Here is an 18,241-nt window from a genome sequence, read left to right on the forward strand (position 1 = left end):
ATGAACCTAAGGTTAGACGCTTTTCGCAGTGGTTGCTGGTTCATGAATAATTAGTGACCTGTAGAAACACAGGAGGCAGGCGGAGGGGCTGGAGAAGATGACCCAACACCCCCAGTCCTGCCCCGATGTACAGACGACGTCCTCAGAAGAAAACTTAAAACCATAATTAAAAAAGAACCTGTGATTGCATTCCTTAAACAAAAGTATCAATTTAATCAGTGTGTTAGCGCCATTATGGCCATACCTTGTTACTTTGTGATAGTGATAAATCCTGCTGAGGGGTTCCCTTTAAATTTGATGAGTTTTACAAGAAGATGACACTACAGTAAACTCTGGAGTTAATTTTTACTGAAGTGTCTTTTTTCTTCTTTTGTTATGAAGTCTTTTTACTGTCGTTTCACTTGGGTGAATAACGAATAAACTGCTAGGGTTTTTTTTTTTTAAAGCCAGAAAACGTCCGGTCGTCTTTTGAGCTCTCCTGTTGACTTATATTGTAAAAGAACAGTTCATCTTCTGAGTAGACAAAGCCAGAACAATGGAAATGTACTTTTTTAAAAGCCTGAACATATGTGCAGTGAGTCGTTTTTTATATAGTTATGCACATGTTCTTTCTTTTGAACGTGTTTAATTTTTTCTGTGACCAGAATCCGCCTGAAAAGATGTTGGTGTGCACTTAGCCGCTGAGCGGAAATGCAACGTTGTTAAGGAGGAGTTTTGAGATTTGAAGGAGGATTTAGAGAGTTCCTGCTCCAAAAACTCCTCGCATATCTCTTTGCCCATGTGCCATTTTGATGCAGTAATTGAAGCCATAGCAGAGAAGAATTGTACATAAAATCGACTTCTTTTCTATATAATCCACTCCAAATTTAGAGGTCAAACAGCATCAAAATGGCACGTGAAGGCGTTCTTAAATAATATGTGAAAGTACAGGCCTGTAATACAAGCTGTAACTGTGGATCACTGCAAAGAACCTAACAATAAATGTACCGAGTTAATTAACGTTCCTTGTGCAGATGAATTCTTGATGTAATCCATAATAGGTTGTTCGGAGGTGGATCCTTTAGTAGTGGCAGAGAGTCTACCTATAACTTATATACTGGGTATTTGTTGCTGTGTATCAGGGAGCTTCCAGGTGACTTGGTGAGATGGGTGGGACCAGTCACCTACAAACCCACCCAGGCGAGTGTGTCTGAACGCCCAAAGTAAAGCCTGTGTGTGTGGCTGTATGTGTGGAATAGGACCTGTAGTGAGGTCATGACCATGTGATCCATACCTCACCTGTGGGTGTGGTTATGTACCATATAATGTGCCTGAGGTCTGGTCACAAGGGAGGGAGAGTGTGTACTTGAATGGTTCAGGGTGCAAGGTCCTGGAGGGTCAGTGTTGGGAGAAGGATCAGATCCCTGGAGCACGTGCTGCGACCTTGGACCTGGTGAGGCGTGAGTGTTGGACGGTCTCAGGAGGGGATGGACGTCCTGAATAGCACCCTCTGAGGCCCTGGACCTGGTGGCCAGTGTGTTGGGAAACCCTGGGAGGAGGGTTGGATCCCTGAGTAGCACCCGGTGTGGCCTGTGTGTTGGGCGGTTTCAAAGTGGGGACGGATGTCCTGAATAGCACACAGACAGGCCACGTGCGTTTGCAGAGTCAGTGACGGCACTGCATTGGGGGAGCTACCGTCCGTCTGTGGATCTTGACTGTCAGGTGGCCCGGTGAGCAAGGCGTTGTCCGGGATGGTGATCCCAATTCGGCAGCTTCCCTGAGAGAGAGGATTACCAAAGATTCAGCATCTGGAGCAGGAGCTCCTAAGAGGTAACCCCGGACAGGGGGAAATAACTGTTGGTGCTTGGGAGGTTCTATGAATGTTAATGATCTGTTTGGCGTGCGGTCGCCCATGGTCACTGGACAGTGAGGTCCAGCGTGTTTAGGGACTGCAAGGAAAAGCCATAACCTGTGAATCTTCTGGACTATGTTAAGCCTGTGAAGTGTAACATGGCCTTCAGCGGTTTATGATGCTTGAATAAACCAAAATGGACTGTTTATGTGAAAAAACCTGTGCCTGACCCTATTAATCAGCTGCCAAGTGAGAGTTCCCCAACACTACCATAAGCACTGCATTACAGTATTGATTTTCTGACTTTACAGACAGCTTTTATTTGCATTTATTATAGTGCTTTGAAAAAAGCACTATATTGTAATCCGAACGCTGCTAACTTATTATAGTGCTTTTGAAAAAAGCATTATATTGTAATCCGAACGCTGCTAACTTCTTTCTCCTTCTTTCTCCTTCTTTCTTCTCCTTCTTTCTTCTTCCTTCTTCCTTCTCCTCGCAATTAATGCGGCCCGAACCGCTACACGCACAGACTCCGTTGAGGTGTCATTTCGAAGCCAGCGTCCACGAGTGGTGTGCTAAGTATTTTTCGCGTCGATCGGATTTGTAGTTTTTGCACAATTTGCGTTTGAAATTTTTTTTTCTCCCAGCATTGGAATGTATTGTCTCAATGCATTTCAATGGGAAAATTTTGCCATAGTGAAAACATGCCCTGAGGCGATTCAAATGGCAGTTAAGCTCATTGATATGCGCAGCCAGACCCAGTTACTATACCAACGCCTACGAACTTTACATGACCCCCCCAGGACACAGTTTCTGCCAGATAATATCAGCTCTAAAAGTGAAACCCAAAGCACAATTGCAAATCTAGCTTCATCACATGACGCATGCCCCTGAGAGAGAATGTGCGCCAAAGTGGATTTGCAAGCCCAGTGTGCCAAACTGGCTATTAAAGGGCCGACGCACCAAAATGAGTCTTAAAGGGTCGGCACGCCAAATCGAAATCTGAGTGACCCCAGGCTGCAAATTGGAGGCTGTTTGACCCCGGCCTACAAATCGGACCCAGGGGGCCCCGCCCACCAAATCGGACCCAGGGGGGGCCCCGCCCGCCAATTCAAGCCCTGAGGAGTCCAGGCCACAAAATCAGACCCTGAGGGGCCCCACCCACCAATTCAGACCCTGAGGCCAAAGTGGCCCCTGAGAGGCACCCACAGTTAAAACAGATCCTGAGTTGAAAGTCTTGCAGAGGCAGAAGGCAAGTCTCTCTTAAAGGGGCAGCCCGGGCACCATTTCAAAGCACTATCTGTACTTCCTTCAGGAAATACACATCCAGTTCTTCTTCTGCTTCTTATTATTCAGTTGATTTTCCGCAATTAATGCGGCCCGAACACGCACAGACTCCGTTGAGGTGTTGTTTCGAAGCCAGCGTCCACGAGTGGTGTGCTAAGTAATTTTCATGTCGATCGGATTTGTAGTTTTTGCGCAATTTGCATTTGAAAAAACATTTTCCTCAATGCATTTCAATGGGAAAATGTTGCCACAGGGAAAACATACCTGAGATGATTCAAATGGCAGTTAAGATCATTGATATGCGCAGGCAGACCCAGTTACTATGCCAATGCCTACGAACTTCACATGACTCCCCCAGGACACAGTTTCTGCCAGATAATTTCAGCTCTTAAAGCGAAACCCACACCCCGGCCTCCTTATCGGAGACTGATCGACCCTGGCCTACAAATCAGAGGCAGAGCCATCCTGGCCGCCAAATGGGAGCCAGAGTGGCCCCGCCCGCCAAATGGGAGCCAGAGTGGCCCCGCCCGCCAAATGGGAGCCAGAGTGGCCCAAGTGGCCCCTGAGAGGCACCCACAGTTAAAACGGATCCTGAGTTGAAAGTCTTGCAGGGGCAGCAGGCAAGTCTCTCTTAAAGGGGCAGCCCGGGCACCATTTCAAAGCACTATCTGTACTTCCTCAGGAAATTCACATCGTTTATTATTGTTCACCAATAGCTCGGTCAGCCGTATGTCACTGGATATGTTGTTCTGATATACGAGTATGCTGAATGAACAGATATGAGTTTCCATGCAGCCCTGTGTGTACACCACTCTACGGTACATAACAGAGGAAAGCAAATTTCTTATTTGTGCAAAAGATCTTGTCTAGATGGAGAATTGGACTGGAAAAAAAAGAAAAATCAACCTTCATGCTTATCCATAGAATGAGATGAGACCTCATGCATATAAAGCCGCATGACTTGGTGTCAGAGGGTCTGAATCATCACAACGTGATCACCCGTCTTGGCAGAACTTAGCGGAACTGACATAATTATGACCATATCACACGCTTTAGTAGAAATGATTTGATGCTTGTAACATTTGATCTATTAACTCCAGAATATTATTTTTTCATAGGGACACGGCTGGTCAAGAGCGATACCAGACAATAACGAAACAGTACTACAGAAGAGCACAGGTAATTTCTTCCTGCAAATCTGATGAAGCTGGGATTTTTTTTTTTTTTTTAAAGTTATTTATGATATTGCTTCTTGTGTGCCCTGAAAAATATATGATTGCTTAGCTGGTAGATAACATGCTTATTTTTTTTTTTTTTTTTGCACTAGCGGATGTCATTTGTGGTCTAAAGGGTGTCTGACAGCAGGTTTTTGCTTCCCCACCTGAGTGCAGTATGATGTAGTGGCAGAGACCCTGATTCCAATGATATCACTTACTGGGCTGCTTGCTGTGGTTTTGATAAAATCACTGATTAATCTGCTGCAGATCTAATGATGGCTGAATCCCCCCCATGTGCAAGTCCTAGGCCGGGGTCACACTGGTGAGGAATACGGCCGAGTGAGAGGCGCTAAAAGCACGCATTACACACGGACCAATGATTCTCTATGGGGTCCCTCGCACCAGCCGTATATTTCTCATCCGTATTCTACGGTCCGTGCCAATCGCAGCATGCTGCGATTGTCAGCGTACTACGGCCGTAGTACACCAATGCAAGTCTGTGGGTGCGCAAAAAATACGGATTACACACGGACCACACGTGTGACTTGCGAGAAATACGCACCCGGTGTCTTTTAGCAAAGTCGGCAATTCAGTGCGCTATACAGTAAACTCACACTGACAGGTTTAATAAAGAAACGAAAGAATAGATATAGACACATATATATATATATATATATATATATATTATTTTTTTTTTTTTTTTTTTTTTTTTTTTCTATGTGTCTATATCTAATCTTTGGTTTCTGTTAGAAACCCTGTTATAGGGCTCCATTATATGTCCATTTTGCAAGCCTGCGAGAAAATCCTCGCCATACGGATTGCATACGGATTACATACGGATGCTCACATGCGCAAAATACGCGACCACACCTTGATTACGGATGACATAGGGAGCACTATTTAGGGGCCATTCATCCGTATTACGCATGTAAAATACTGACCGTATTTTGCATCGGTTAGTGTGACCCCGGCCTAACACAAGTCTTCTAAGCACCATGATATGACTTCATAGGACTTTTCAGATCTCTGTGAACATATGGTTACAAAATGTTTGCTTCTCTTAGAACATTTTTGAAGATGGAATTGGGATTTCGGCAAAAGTTATACTGCAACATTTGTTTACATGCAAACCCATAGTAAAATGACATAACTGGAATGCCACCTCACTGATTTGCTATGGGAAGAAGGTTTTAGGTGATCTTTTAAACAAATGCAAATAAAAAAAAATAAAAAAATCAGATTCGGTAACCAAATGGTGTTGTGTAATTCCTGCTAGTGAGGGGTGGTGCAGGTTCTATTTTTGGAAAGGTATATCTGGCACTAATTTAATGTATTAAAGGGTTATTCCCATTTTGGACTTTTTTGGCTGAGAAAGGAATAACTGCTCCTAGATCCACGCCACCAGAGGTGGGGTTAGGTAGACAGTGGGGCGCAGGTGCTCTACAATGTATGAGTAACTTCTATGGCGAAGAGTGGTAACATTATAGCTATGCTGTGTAATTGCGAAGCTACAGACACAGCTGTGCTGCGCTGTTTACATAACTCCCATTAATGTCTATGGAAGTTATGCAAGTTGCTTAGGGCAGCTGCACGTGGCTGTTACAGCGATGAAAGGCAGAGAGGGTAATAACCCGTTAACCATTTTAGCTACTGCCATTATTTGGGCTCTGGATGGTAACGATGAATACAGTCTAAAAACACCGTGGTTTGATTCTCGGCCTTATAGTTAAGTGTAGTGTCTCTGGGTTTGGCCTCGCAAACCCAACGGCAAAGGCAGACATAGTAATGTGCATTGGGTGGAAGCTTTGGTCGAATTATATAGTCATCCAAGTACATGACACTATTGAGGTCAGGTTAAGTTTGGAAACCCAAAGTACACAAGTGCCCCAGGAGTGGTCACCATAACGTTAATAGTTAATTACGCTTGCAAAATGCTAGTGTTGAGCGGGAATACAAATGCCAATTCCGCATACGTATTTCCCACGGCAGGGAGTTGCGGAATTGCCGTGGAACTTTCCACAGCAGTTCCTAACGTGTGCACATAACTTCACTGTGGCCTTCTGGCCTAAAGGGCTAGGGAAAGGTTTATTTGGAGCCCCTTCTACTTTGGGAGTAGACTGTAATTTTTTTTTTTTTTGTGCCGTCACATTTTAACTGTGAGACATGCAGCCACGGGGACTCAAACATATTTTTTTTGAGCACGCCGAAGTCACTCAGCACCTGAGAATGCTCGGATAACACTGTATTCGAGCACATTCGCTCATCACTTTTTAATTATTGCAACTACTGTAGTTATGTGTGCACTGTATGGTCATGCTGAATACAGTATATTGACACCCTGGTTGGATTCTATTGTGAAAAACGATCCTCATCAGGACACAGCAGAATTGCAAATATTGAGGGCATTTATATTTTATTACAAAAGACAAAAAATAGTTTTATGTAGCCATACCTGAAGATGGGGCACTGAACTCTTCCCCAGGCAACTTGGCTTTGAACAGTATTCTTAATAATGCGCGCAGCCTCTGCAGCAGAGATGTGTACCAGTGCTGGATATATAATTGGCCACGCTAACATTTTGCCAAAGGGTACCTAGAAGAAATAGCAACACAAGGCTATGCTATCTCTACCTCTGGGTAATTTCAAGGTCGTAGCATTTGTCCTTTATTTAATGCTACATATTTCTACTGTGATTTTTTTTTTTTTCTATTATTGTAAAAATTCTAAGCTTTCCTTTCTTAGCGGGAAAAATTTACAGAAGTGTTCTGTCTCATCTCGTCTCGGATCTTGCAAGAGAAGTTAATCTAGACCCCCAGCAGGATTCACTGCACTGTCCCTGTTTTTTTTTTTCCTGTTCTAAGTGGCCACAGAAGACCCCATAATTTTGCTTGCATTTTAAGACAACTGTAAAAAAAAATAAGCAATAAAATGTCCCATGCGGTTTTGGACAAAATTGGGCTGGTGGGGAATTTCAAAAATTTTATTAAAGCCCTGTATGCTAACCCCGCAGCAAGAATTCAAACCCTGGGTCATCTATCGGCAAATTTTCCACTTGAAAAGGGAACACGTCAGGGATGTCCTTTGTCCCCACTTATATTTGACCTGCCACTAGAACCCTTGGCACAATACATAGAACAACGTGAAGTATTTGAAGGGATATCAATAGGGGACATGAAGCTTGGGGCCTCGTACTTTGCCGATCTAATAATCTACATGGCTGAGATATGCCACGGATCCTTGATCTTATGGAAAATATTGGTAGGTTTTCGGGATTCACTCTAAATAAAAACAAATGTGAAATTCTCCACTTAAGAGATAAAGACAGCCGTAATATGGTAGAAACAGAAATATGCAGTATTCTGATATCCAAAACACAAATAACATATTTAGGTATCAAGCTGGGTAGAAAACCAGAGTCAATATAATTTAAACTTCCCTCCAAAATCCAACAGGAATTAGAAAGGTGGCAAAACTTGCCGTTGAGTTTTTGGGCAGGATTACCTTTTAAAAATGATGAGTTTCTCAACTCATGTATCCATTACAGACTATCCCTGTTCTCCAAAAGCATGTGGACATGATAAAAATACATACAGCTATTAGGAAATTTATCTGGAGAGGTCAGAGACCTTGTATAAACTGATGGCATCCAAGAAAAAAGGGGGGGGGGGGTAGACTTGCCAGACATAAGAGGATATAATCTGGCGTGTGTTTCCCATCACATAGTAGATTGGTTTAAAGACACTAATGGGTTTTCTGACATTGCCCTGGAAAAATCGTATGCATAAACGTTGCACTTAGTCGCCTTATTACATATGCCACAAAACCTAATGCCTAAAATAAATTAAAAATTCAATAGTGTACCGAGACACAATAGCCACATGGAAGGAACTTAGGAGAAAATTCAAATTATCATGGAGAATCTCAAGAGAGTTACCCATAGGTCGGGGTCAGACTTGTGAGAAACTTGCACCTTAATACCCGGCACTGCCGCCGGCACTCGGAACTGGAGTGCGCGGCTGCATGTATTTCTATGCAGCTGAGCTCTCCGGTTCCGAGTGCCGGCAGCAGTGCCGGGTATTAAGATGCGAGGCTCATGCAAGTTTCTCGCAAGCCTGACCCCGGCCATATGGGGAAACCCAGCCATACAACAATTGGTAGAGAACAAACTATTTCAGGAATGGAGGGTGAACGGGATTCACAAAATTGCTAATCTACTGCTTGAAGAAGAAAATAGGTGGCTGAATAGGGAAGAAATGATATCAAATTCAAGCTAAGTGAACTGCAATTCCTACAATTTGGACAAATAAAAGGAAAGATTGACACATTTGATAAATGTGAGGAAAGAAATGAGAAGGAATTAAATGGATTATCTATTATTTGACCGAGCAGGCACACACACTATATCCACAATATACTGAGGTGTAAAAGACATCCTTGGGAAAATAGACATAGAGCAAACATTTAGATCCTGGGCTAAACAAATAAAGGGTGAGGCAATTGGGGTAAAAAATACTAGCAGGTTGGCAGGCAGTACAGAAAAATATTTTGAGTGAAGTTTGGAGAGACACACAATTTAGGATTATGCATAGAGCCTTACTAGCCTTCAACATACCAGCATCTAGAACAATGAGAGTTCGCATGGTACTTTGGCCAAAATGTAAGCTTAGAGAGTCCGATTTACTACATGGACTCTTGGGCTGCCATAAAGTACAAGAATTCTGGAAAGACATAAAGCAGATGATGGAAAATATGGGCATTTGGCGTATATCATGGCACCTGACATCGTTCCTTTTCCATTACTGGAAGGGAGATGGAGACACACAACAAAAAGGGAAGAAAACATTAACTCCAATGTTCCACTTAAATTGCCTGATAGCCAAAAGAAGCTTATTAAAGGATTGGTTGAGTGATTCCATTCCAAATCAGAATGCTATAATAGGTCAAATGAAGACATTATTTCACTTAGAATGGCTAGAAGCAGAATGTAACAAGGAAGAGAGTATAAAATCACTCATGACTAGTGTTGAGCATTCCGATACAGCGAATATCGGCTGATACCCGATATTTGCAGTATCGGAATTCCGATACCGATATTTTTACAATATCGGATACCGGAATCGGAAGTTCCCATAATGCAATGAGCCACTGTTGTGGCTGTGATTGGCTGCTGAAATGATGTCATCATGATGCGCGGGCCTGCCGGGGGTCTGTGCGGGCCTGCCGGGGGTCTTTGTGTCTGTGTGCAGGCATCGTCCGATGGGACTACAAGTCCAATAGGGCTATGCCTGCTACAATGACAGTGATTGACACATTTGCCAATGATGGGACAGTAGTAGTCCCATCATCCGGCTAATGTGTTGAATGTAAAAAAAAAAAAAAAAAAAGAGAAAATATACATATACAATATTCATACAACATACTACATACATATATACAACATACATATATACTATATACTACATTCATACATACATACATACATACATACATACATGCTACAGACATACAAAATACATACTACATACAATACATTCATACAATACATACATATAACATAGAGTACATACTCACCATTACTTGTCACTTTGTTCCCCGAAGCCAGTGTCATCTGTGAGAAAAATTAGAAAATAACAAACAAGCGATATACTCCCTGATCTGCAGAAATCCAAGAGTGTCCCACGACGATCTGCTGCACTGCATCACTGAGAGGTTACTATGGTTCACTGGTCTCACTTTATGGCAAAAGCTGTGTGGGAACTTTCTCACACAGCAATGCCAAAAGTGAGACTAGGGACTATTTTTTTACAGTGGCGGAGGAATACAGTGCGGAAGGATACCTACCTCCCGTCATTGTATGCCTGGGGCCCCTAGAGAGCGGTCGCATCAGCTGATGCTGCTATTCTCCACGGGAGATTCCCAATATTTTTGTCCCATTGACTTGAATGGGACTTCCGGTATCGGAATCGGCGATATCCGATACTTTTTGGGTATCGGCCCATCCAATCCGATCCCGATATTTCTAAATATCGGATGGTATCGCTCAACACTACTCATGACAAAGTGGAAAAGCTTTTTACTTAAACATTATACAAACAAAGAACTTGGGAATTGTGAAACCCTTTGAACAGACCAGCTGGTACATATTGGAGGACATGGGTGGAACATTGGGGAAGTTGAAAATAGCTGATCTGAATGTTGATGAAATAGGTGGTAGGGACACTGGTTAAGAAGTAATATAAATTATGGATGCAAACTATGCAAATTGCCTCTTCAGACAGGAAGAGGACTTTTACTCTATAGCGCCACCTGTTGGTAGTAGCGATCCTACAAGTCACAATCAACCCTTTAACGAGTCTTGCAATATGACTCAATTTGCAGACACGGTGTTTCGGGCTACTGGACCTGCATGCAAATTAAATATTCTAGAACGGTTTGGGATTAAGAAGACGTACGATATACAACTGTTTCCTGCATGTCTGGAAAAGAGGGAGGGTGGGGGGAGTTTTTGTGTTTATTCTGTCTTTTGACCTTACAAATTCTAATGTGATGATCAAATACTGAAATTAGGAATCAGTAAGCTAAGAAGATGCTTTTGAATATACATTTCCATATGTTTGTGTGTGTGTGTATATATATATATATATATATATATATATATATATATATATATATATATATATATATATAGCTCTGCTCCCCTTTAGCCCTCCTAGACACACAGGCTGTGCTTCATCTAGCCAGCAGGCTATACAGTCTCTCAGTAGCAGTCCCATTTCCGGGTTACCTTGCATGCTGCTTTACACTGCAAACGTTCCTTCCCTCTCCCTGGGAACGGTCAGGCACACATCGCCATTAGTCACAGCGTCCACACGTGCTGTTGGTGAGGAGATCCTTCTCCACACGGGACTGTTGTGAGTTCATTTTTCCCTTCACCATTGAGGTCTGATGAACTCCCTCCTCTGGTGAAGGAAGGTAGTGAGGCTGATTACCAAACACATGGGCAGCTAGATGATGACTGGGTGGCTGGAATTGAGGACTGGATATAAGGCTGCCGACGCCCTTCTTCCTGGCTGGTGATTTTCCTGCTGCATTCTAGGAGACCAGTCTGATTCCTGCATCTCAAAGCTAAGTTTTCTGCTCTTCTTTGTAGTCTTCAGTTTTGTTTTTGTTTTGCCTTGTTTTTTGGGAGTTCTGCCATCCCCGGCCGGGGGTGAGCTGAACTCCATTTTTGTCTCTGATCTGTTGATCTTTTGCTCTGTCTTCAGAATATACCTGAGTGCTGATATAGTCTTTTGAAGCCTAGCGTCTTCAGGGCCTGTTTTTCCTATCAGTCGGTTGGCTCATTTTGATAGGGTTTTTGCGGATGGCAGACAGCAGCTTTCCTATCCTGTCCTATGTAGTTAGCTTGGGCCCCATCATTTGCTCAACCTATCTTTCTATCTGTGTTAGTGTTTTCATCTTGCTTCACCGTCATTATATGTTGGGGGCTGCCTATTGCTTTGGGGTCTGCTCTGGGGCAGTTTAGTTTTTCCCCTTTCTGTCTTTAGGCTATATAGTTCTCAGGCTGTGATCGAGGGGTCTAGGGCACCGTAGGAACCCCCCACGGCTACTGCTAGTTGTTGTGGATAGGTTCAGGGGTCTGCAATCCGATAGCTGCCTACCTCTCTGGTTTTTCTGGACTTAGCTGGTATTTTGTTTTTTCCTCCTTCGGTGACTCATCATAACACGGGACCTTCCAAACTGGACCAATCGGGTCCCAGCATTCACCCACATGTGACCAGACCTCAGGTACCTTATATATGGTCCATAACCACACCCACAGGTGATCACATGGCTATGACCTCACCCAAGGTCCTATTGCACACAGCCACACACAGACTTCCCTGACACATTGTAACAGAACGTCCTAGTCAGCAGTACCTCTGCTGATCATTATGATCTTTCAGTATCCTACACCTATCAGGGCAATGGAAATGTTTATACGGCTGTCCTGGGACACCCACACAGCGCCGCCTAGTGGACACAGCGGTCACTGCACCACAATATATAATGTTAAAAATTATTATTAAAAAAAAAATCCTACACGAGCTTGGTTTGAAGACTGCAAAAATAAAATACAAGGTTCAATAAAATGTGAATTTGGTTTGTAAAGAGTGGTTGTAACACTACTTTGTGCTGTAGTAAAATGCTTTTAGAGAAAATATTTTGTTAATTCACAATCGGTCAAGGCAGGTGGAAAAGGAAATTAAAGCAGAAAACTATAATTTCATCAAATTATCCCCAGTGTTTCACCACGGCTTACCTATTAAATTGCCAAGATGTGTAAGGTTTTTTTTTTTCCTTACCTTTATTTGTTATGTAATAACAGTACAAGGAATGCAAAATTATCACGATGGTGTAATACATTTATCATAGTCAGATATGTATGTATGGGGTCACATATATTATTACGCTGGAAATCTAGAAGTAGTAGCTTAGCTTCCACCATTGTGCATTTGATATGATGTCCTCTGTCTTTATATGATTATGAAAGGTTAAGCTAGAGATCAAAGCCTGCTTTGATATCTCGTCTAAACCATGGTTTATGAAGAAAATATTTATGAGCATAGTAAAAGGTCTGAGGCTAGGTTCACATTAATACAGTGCTCTCCGTAGAACACTATGTTGTGGTTTCTGTTGGAGTCACCCCAAAAACGGGGTCCGGGCCTCGTTTGTTTGTGTTTTAAATGTCTGAAAAGGACGCATACTGCCAGGTCAGAGGTCAGACAGTGTCCACAGTGACTCCTTTGGCTGCTTCATTCAAGTGAATGGCTTCATCAAGGTTCCAGTTGGAATACAGTTTTAGGGGGTTCTGACAGAAACTCCAATGTAGTTCTCACTGGAGAGCACTATATTCATTTGAACCTAGCCTTCCATATTCCAAATTATTGGTACCATGGGTTTCCAAAAAATTCTCAAGAAAGAAGTGTCCTACTATTCTTTATTTCCCTATCCTGGGTGCTATGATCAGTAGCAGAGAATAGCTTCTGCACAGGTAGGCAGATTTCCCATTAATTAGTTTTCTGGTGTCATCCTGAAATATGCCAAACAATTTCTTGAGACCCTTTTGAAGAAACCCGTACAAGGGTTTTTAGGTGGATTCCACATACTCAGTCACATGCCTGCCCAGAGGTGACTGTGGTAACCATTATGATGAATCAGAAGTGACTGTGATAACCACAACGATGTATCAGAGGTGACTGTGATGACCACAATGAAGGATCAGAGGTGACTATGGTGACCATAAGGATAGATCAGAGATGATGCTGGTGACTAGAAAAATGACATCTGATCCATCGTTCTGGAGTGGTTTGCAAAATTAAAGTTGAATCATGATTGCCAACATGTCACTTTTTTATTAGCAGGATCTGCTTTTATAATGCTAGATGAGCATTCTAGTTTAGTGTTCCCCTATAATTTTGTTACTTGTCCAGTATTCCTGTATATTCTGAAAAAGGAGGTGAAGCCCTAAAAATTCTATTGATTTTACAGTATAAATTCCTTTACCTAGAAGTGACTGGCAATCAGTAATCCTGTTTAATGATGCGTCTACTTTTAAAGGGGCTTTCCAATCAAACACGTTTATCATCTATCCACACAATTGGTGATAAATGTTTGACTGCTAGAAGCCTTCCCGCTGGGATTCCTACAATAAGTAGAATGGCGGTGCCTTATTATTCGCACTACTGCACTAAGTAATTTAAATGGATCAGAGGCTGAGTATGCACGCTGCCTTCACAGACTGAATGGGAAGAACTAAGATAACATCAGAACACAGATGGGCGCTCTAGTGGTGGGACCACCAGTAATCAAGTATTGGTCACCTATCCTGTCCACCAATTTCTAGTTAGACCTAAGGCCTGTTTCACACATCAATTTTTTCCCATTAGTCAAGATCCGCCAATTTTTTTTTTTTAAAAACGGATCTGCCAAAAAAGGGGCGGATCCGTTTTTTTACACCCATAGACTTACATTATTGGCGCATCCTGACTGACAGTCGTCCGTCACACCCGTTATTGTACGGATCCACCAAGATTTCAGCGTTTTTTTGCAGTGATGGTCCGCTATTTTCTCTCCGGGAAGCATTTTAACCCTTAACTACCGCCCGCCCGAGAGCCGCTATAATCTCTCCCTCGCGATAATCATGATTGCGTGAGTTGGGCGGGATTGTGCTCCAACTCCCGAAATGATCGGGCGGGATTGCGCTCCAACTCCCACGATGATCGGGCGGGATTGCGCTCCAACTCCCGCGATGCTCCGGCGGGATTGCGCTCCAACTCCCGCGATGCTCTGGCGGGATTGCGCTCCTACTCCTGCGATGCTCTGGCGGGATTGCGCTCCAACTCCCGCGATGCTCTGGCGGGATTGCGCTCCAACTCCCGCGATGCTCCGGCGGGATAGCGCTCCAACTCCCGCGATGCTCCGGCGGGATAGCGCTCCAACTCCCGCGATGCTCCGGCGGGATCGCGCTCCAACTCCCGCGATGCTCCGGTGGGATCGCGCTCCAACTCCCGCGATGCTCCGGTGGGATCGCGCTCCAACTCCCGCGATGATCGGGCAGGATTGAGCTCCAACTCACGCGCGATCGCGCTCCGTATCTTGGCCACGATCTACATCCAAATCGCGATCGCTGGATCATGCCCGCGAGTGCTCCGCTCTCTTCTCGCGGCCTCGCTACATCGCCGGTAAAAATTTTTTACAGGACCGCGATTCCTTTAACGCTCCTAGATTGGCGGATCCCATCACACCAACGGTCCGGTGGCTCCCGTTGGGATTTCAATGGTCACGGATCCGTTCTCCGCCTTTTTGGCGGCTGGCAACTGACTGCAGAAACGTAAGTGTGAAACAGGCCTAAGAAACACAATGACAGTCGTAATGCATATATAGCAGGGGTGGGCAATTAATTTTCCCAAGGGGCCACATGAGTCCATGACTGTTGGTGGGCCGAACCAATAGCTTGACATTAATTCTTCTCAATATTAATATAGTAATTGTATCACTTAATATTGAGCAGAAATAAGTATGCTGACACCCCCCGCAGCCCCTTACTGTATATACAGCATGAGCCTCACACAGCCTACTACATATGCGGCATGAGCCTCACACAGCCTCCCCCCGTATATGGTATGAGCCTTACACAGCCTCCCCCATGTACGGCATGAGCCCTACCTCCTCCTGTTTTGGCAGAGCTGGCTAAACCTTTAAACGCTCTTTTACATATTTACCAGTACACCTTTAGAAAAACATGTATTTTGGTTACTGGTACATGAAACATTCTAGTATAAATTTTACTTTATCCACTTGCGGATTATCCTGAAATTTTGTGTTCACTCATTAATAGAAATGGTATGCAGTAGTTTGTAATTAGTAATTTAATGATGCCTAACCCATTCTTCATTTATTACCATTAATTTAATGGGGTATGCTGTACATAAATGTTACCACTTGTTAGGCCTCTTTCACACATCCGGTTTTTGTAATCCGGCACGATGCGGCGAAATTTTTAATAACCGGATCCGGTTTTGTCCCATAAGCTTTCATGGTCGCCGCATCGTGCCGGATGGTTATGCGTCGTGTCCGGTTGTTGCCGGACACGGCATAAATTAGCCGTCCGGCATCTGCAAAAACGTTCCCTGCAACGTTTTTTGTCAGCGCCGGACCGGCTTTTTCCACAGCGCATGCCCGGACTCTGTGAATGTTAACCCCACAAGTGCCCAGCGAGAGAGAGAGATATCTCTCTCTGTCACCCGGACACTTGTGAGAGATCTCTCTCGCCGGGCACTTGTGGGGTTAACACTCAGTGTCTGGGTGAGAGAGAGAGATCTCTCTGTGGGGTTAACCCCACAAGTGCCCGGCAAGAGAGAGAGATTCTCTCGCCTGGACACTAAGTGTTAACCCCCCATGTCTCTCTCCAACCCCCTCTCCCCTCCCCTCCCCTCCCCTCTCCTATCCTCTCCTCCCCTCCCCTCACCTCCCTTTCAGCAGCTGTCTCTCATCGGCTGCCTCTGTCCACCTCGTCCTGCGACTCCTTTAAATAATGTCCGAGCTGTATCTCTCGCCGCACACACATCCGGTGTCACGGCTGCAGGCCAGATCCGGCGGCCCGGCTTTTCGCCGCACGCCGCCGGACCCCACACACCGGATGTGTGAAAGTAGCCTTAGGCCTGTTTCACACATCAGTTTTTGAGGTCAGTTGAAATCCGCCAACATGGCGGAAAAAGGATCCGCGGGCGACGAAACACCAACGGGAGCCACTGGTCCGTTGGTGCACTGGGATCCACTGTTAAAGGAACCGCGCCTGGGGGAAAAAAAAAACAAAACCTCATACCGGCAATGTAGCGGTATCCGGGAGCCGAAAGAAGAGAGCGGGTATCTGCTTGTCGAGCGGGCACGGAGATCTCGTGGGAGCAGTGAGGTTGCGGGCACGGAGATCTCGTGGGAGCAGTGAGGTCGCGGGCACGGAGATCTCGCGGGAGCGGTGAGGTCGCGGGCACGGAGATCTCGCGGGAGCAGTGAGGTCGCGGGCACGGAGATCTCGCGGGAGCGGGGACGGCATGGAGATGTTGCGGGAGCGGTGATGTCGGGCACAGAGATGTCGCGGGAGCGGTGAGGAGAGAGAGAGATTTTATCGGCTCCCGGAAGGGTTAATGGTGAAATTAACGGACCGTCCGTTTCATCCGCCCGGGAGCCGCTAAAATCTTGGCGGATCCGTACAAAACCGGGTGTGACGAACGACCATCAGTCAAGATCAGCCAATAATGTAAGTCTATGGGTGAAAAAAACGGATCCGCCCCTTTTTTGGCGGATCCCTTTTTTAAAAAAATTGGCGGATCTTGACTGATGGTAAAAAACTGATGTGTGAAACAGGTCTTATGGCCGATAAAAATGCAATGAGTTCCTGTGTGTCTCTTACAAGCCTCTGCTGCCTGCACTGGTTTAACCCTTAATGCCCAACGTGGCTGATTGGTCCTAAGGTTAGAAAATCTATTGGATGAATTTCGTTGTTTAAAAGGCAGAAACAAAAGCATTGTGACTATTACGACATATTACTGCAATGTTACATATGCAAGGAAACCTAATAAAGTATACATTTGTTTTATAATAAATGCAGCCCATCAGTGGTTGTTCACATGACGTAACTGTCCTTCAATTGTCGGCAGACTTTGCTGGAACGATGACTGTTTGGGAGGTGAATGTTTTTGTTTTTTTTTTGTCTTTTTTTTAGGGTTTAAAAAAAAATAAAAAAATCAAAGGGCAGTCCACTTGCTGGACAACCCCTTTAAATGGGTTTTCAAATCTCAGAAAGTGATGGCTTATCGCTAGGACGTCATTGCTTTCTGATAAGTGTGGGGGTCTATACTGAATGCAGCTGTGCTGCAGTTCCTGTAAAGTCAGAGGCCAGGAGAATGCAGTGCAGCCACAGAAGGACCCAGGAGGTAGAGGCGCCACATCCACCTTCAAAGTCGGTGGACTAGTGCATTGTACTGAGCTACTAGACCCCTAAGGGCCAATGTACTTTTTTATTTTTTCGCACAGTGGCCTTCTGTCTGAGGTCACCACTGATGCAGTGCTAGGTAAGCACTGCAGCCCCTGCATTCTAATAATCGGTGGGGGTCCCTGCAGTCAGACCTTATACCAAGTATTAGTATTTCACGGTATTATCAGCAGCCCCCACATCATAACATAAAACATTCATACAAGCTAAAACTTGTATTTGGAATATTGTATTAATACATTTTTTTGCATTTCAGTTGTTTTTTTTTTTTTTTTATTTCCAAAGGGTATATTTCTAGTATATGACATCACAAGCGAACGCTCCTATCAGCATATAATGAAGTGGGCCAGCGATGTAGATGAGGTACGTCTA

The 18,241-nt window shown here is 44.3% G+C and overlaps 1 protein-coding gene across 2 annotated transcripts in view; it reads left to right on the top strand.

Moving 5' to 3' along the window:
* The window catches only part of RAB15 (RAB15, member RAS oncogene family), a 122,567-nt gene that overhangs the window by 45,258 nt on the left and 59,068 nt on the right, over positions 1-18,241 (top strand). For both annotated transcript variants that reach the window (XM_073554171.1, XM_073554172.1), the window contains exons 3-4: positions 4,237-4,297; positions 18,155-18,232. In XM_073554171.1, coding sequence (XP_073410272.1) covers positions 4,237-4,297; positions 18,155-18,232 — 139 coding nt within the window. The remainder of the gene's footprint in view (positions 1-4,236; positions 4,298-18,154; positions 18,233-18,241) is intronic.

The sequence above is a fragment of the Dendrobates tinctorius genome, unplaced genomic scaffold, assembly GCF_039654945.1.
Source record: "Dendrobates tinctorius isolate UK_male_01 unplaced genomic scaffold, ASM3965494v1 ptg000208l, whole genome shotgun sequence".
Classification (NCBI taxonomy): Eukaryota; Metazoa; Chordata; class Amphibia; order Anura; family Dendrobatidae; genus Dendrobates; species Dendrobates tinctorius.